General features: G+C 40.3%; 1 protein-coding gene across 1 annotated transcript in view; it reads right to left on the bottom strand.

The window, feature by feature from the left end:
* Window positions 1-453: 453 nt before the first annotated feature.
* Window positions 454-3188, bottom strand: part of LOC107582940 (cysteine-rich motor neuron 1 protein) — a 134971-nt gene continuing 132236 nt past the window's right edge. The window contains exon 17 of the mRNA XM_016268965.1: window positions 454-2016. Coding sequence (XP_016124451.1) covers window positions 1846-2016 — 171 coding nt within the window. The 3' untranslated portion in view covers window positions 454-1845. The remainder of the gene's footprint in view (window positions 2017-3188) is intronic.

Here is a 3188-nt window from a genome sequence, read left to right as displayed (position 1 = left end):
ATAGCGGTTGCTGAATAAACAGAAGTTTAACTGCTTTCATTAATTCAACATGACTAATAAACACACGACTACGACAATATGCTAATGCTAATCGACATAGCCTTTATCACTGCTTAGAATACTATGAAATATGTTGAGTCATCTCACAGAAGGATTTATTTCAAACACTCGACTGACGTTATGAAGTGAGTTTGGAGTAAAAACATGCTATTAAATGTGGTATTTTCACGTGCTTTCAGACGGAGCAGCATTTACTACACAGAGCCGTAGTTCACTGACAAGCTACGCAAACAGCTTACATAATCGTAGAACGATTTCTTTGATTTCATAATCGTGCGATTAAATCATCTGCGATTATGAACGCGATTTTGCGTAGCTTGTCAGTGAACTACGGCTCTGTGTAGTAAATGCTGCTCCAGCACGTGCTGGAGATTTACTACTAATCACAGAACTGGCTTTACTGGCAAGATACGCATGACAATCACATTCGATTAATCGTGCAGCCCTAACCCCTAGTTAGAAATTCACATAAACATTGCTAGACTTTTGAAACGTACGAATGTTTTTTACAAGCGATTTGCACAAAATCCCATTCTGCTCGCATTTCAGGAACAAGGCCCTTTGATTCTGTTTTCTTGGTAAATGTTTCTTAAAGACGCAAACAATCCTCACTACTTGATTCTTTAAACCTCATTTTGTAGGGATGAAAACAAAGCAAAAAAAGCAGCACTTGTAAAGCATAGCCTCAAATCCAAACCACTATCGCTATGTTCCTGCATCTTGCGTCACAATCCTTGGATTCGTTTCAGGAAAATATATATTTGCTAGGAGTGTCAATCTGCCCTTAGTTGTGGGAGAAAGAGCAAATGGTGTTGGTATGATTAAATGGGAAAACGCTCGTACATATAAGCAGAAATACAACATAGAGACCCCACACATCCATTAACAGGAAGAACTCATGTCCACAGAGCAGTTTACTCTGCTTTCCTCCTTTTGTCTTTAAAAGAGAAAAAAATGGCCAAACTCATCCACAACACTGGGGAAAATCACAATCTTACAGTAGCATCTTCTGCAAAAATGCATCTGTTGCAACAACGGATTTTCTTTCGTCTGATTTTCCCTCTTTTTTTCCCTCTACCCATCTCTCTGCTGTGCTCCGTACACAGTCCAGCGCCTCCTCTGTCTCGGGGAAGTGAACGTCCCTCCTCGGCCTCTCGCCCGATCTGGGCATATCAGGTTTCGTAGACAGAGAAGCTTTGGTTCAGCGTTAAGTGTTCACACAAGCACTTGTGTCAAAAAGTTATCACTCCTAAAATAATTTCTCTCTTTTCCAACAGAAAAAGTTAGGAATGCAGAAAAAATATTGTTGAAAACAAACAAACAAACAAACAAAAAAAACACCCCAGTTGTCCTAATCCCAAAAACGTTCATTTGACTTCACGGCTACCTTCAACTTGTGCCTGAACATCCACGAAATATCACACTTACTCACAAAAGATGCTCAACCTACCATACCTCTGATTCACAAAAATATTCTGGAAGAGTCCTCTCCAATTTAACAATCACACTCCATAATGGTTCAGTTACATAGGTGCTGCTTCCATCTCCTGGTGAGATTTTTGGGTGTCGACGTGATATATTTTTTCGATTTGCTTGGAGTGACTTATGTGAGTATTAGAATTGTTATTCGGTATCAGGGTCTCTTCTCTGACCACTTGGTTTGGTGGTTTTGTCCGTCTCAACAGTTTTTTAGTAGGTGTCCATGTGCCGCAAAGGTTTGGCAGCTGAACATGGGCTCAGTCTCTCTCTTTCTCATTCACTCACTCTCTCTCTCTCTCCTGTGTCTCACGCTGTCTGGTAGAAGTTGTCAGCTTGCAGGTTGTTGTGTTTCTGCATGCTGTAGTAACCGCTGTATCTTGAGTCAGGATCTGCAATGCGGAGCATGCGTTGGGAACTGTCCACCTGGACCTTTGTCCCCTTCTGGCAGTCCACATACACCAGCTGGTTATTGAAAGGCTACACAGGACAAAAAATTAAAAATAAATACAGAGACACTTGGACCATGGAGAGAATTGTCTCATTCTTACACAACTAAATACTGGAATACACTACACAACTTTTGCCTAGATTTTTGTTTCAATTTAAAGTCTTGTGAAGCCCATGCTGGGTGACAGATTTCACAGAAAATCACATAGTTATTATATAAAGGGCACAGACATTTTTAATTTGTCATGCGTCTCCTTGCAATGAGGTGCATGTTTCTGCATGAGTTTGTTGTGTTCGAACCGGATAGAAAGTCTGGTAATGTGTGACCCTCGTTTTAGTGTATGATGCCCAGTATTTCTCTGTAACCATTTACAAAGCCAGCAAAAGTATGATGCCTAGTGCTTTAAAATCTGCTCCAATTTTAAAAGTTGTGTGGCGTATTCCAGCCTTAAGTACCATTTTTGGTAATTTGGTAATTAAAATAAATATTCTAAACTTAAATGTAATCATAATTCAAAACCGCAATTCTGCATCCTGTTTTGTATGTTAATTCAAAAAGTGATTGTATCCTTTAGGGGTGGGCGATATGAACAAAATCATATATCACAATAGGAGTAATTTTATTTCACAGTAACAATATATATATTAAAGGTGGAAACGATACATGTATTCGTACCGAACTGTCCTGGTACGGACATCTCGGTTCGGTGCATGAGGCCTTACAACAAATACAGGCAATTCACCCCAATCCAGAAGGGGGCGCCCGCAGCAATGCAACGCTGTTTGATAACCGGCCGCCACATGAAAACAAAGCCCACTAGACAGTGACCATGTGCTGATTCTGAATGCATCTCTCACAGACTGACAAAGGAGTACTGTATACTTTAAAGGCTTGTGCACTCAACTGTTTGGAGCTCAAATGGAGCTTTGTGCTCGTGTATCCTACCTCTCTCATTCGGCACAATTTGCAATGTAACTATTATTTATTATGTAAATTATAGGCTTTGTACTAAAGTCGCGTTCCAACGATGTTTGGACGCGCTGATGTTTGGTTCACTGTATTTTTATTTTGATAAAGTACCAACTGCGCTGTCAAGTTAGCAATTGGTACTGATGTGTTTTGTGTGTGTGTGTGTGTGTGTGTGTGTGTGTGCGTCGGCGCGATCACTTCAACTGTTTCCTTATACCAGCAGAATAAACTT

The sequence above is a fragment of the Sinocyclocheilus grahami genome, unplaced genomic scaffold (genome assembly GCF_001515645.1).
Source record: "Sinocyclocheilus grahami isolate Dianchi unplaced genomic scaffold, SAMN03320097.WGS_v1.1 scaffold48.1, whole genome shotgun sequence".
Classification (NCBI taxonomy): domain Eukaryota; kingdom Metazoa; phylum Chordata; class Actinopteri; order Cypriniformes; family Cyprinidae; genus Sinocyclocheilus; species Sinocyclocheilus grahami.
Note: the sequence above shows the minus strand (reverse complement) of the source record. Positions and strands in the feature narration are given on the sequence as shown.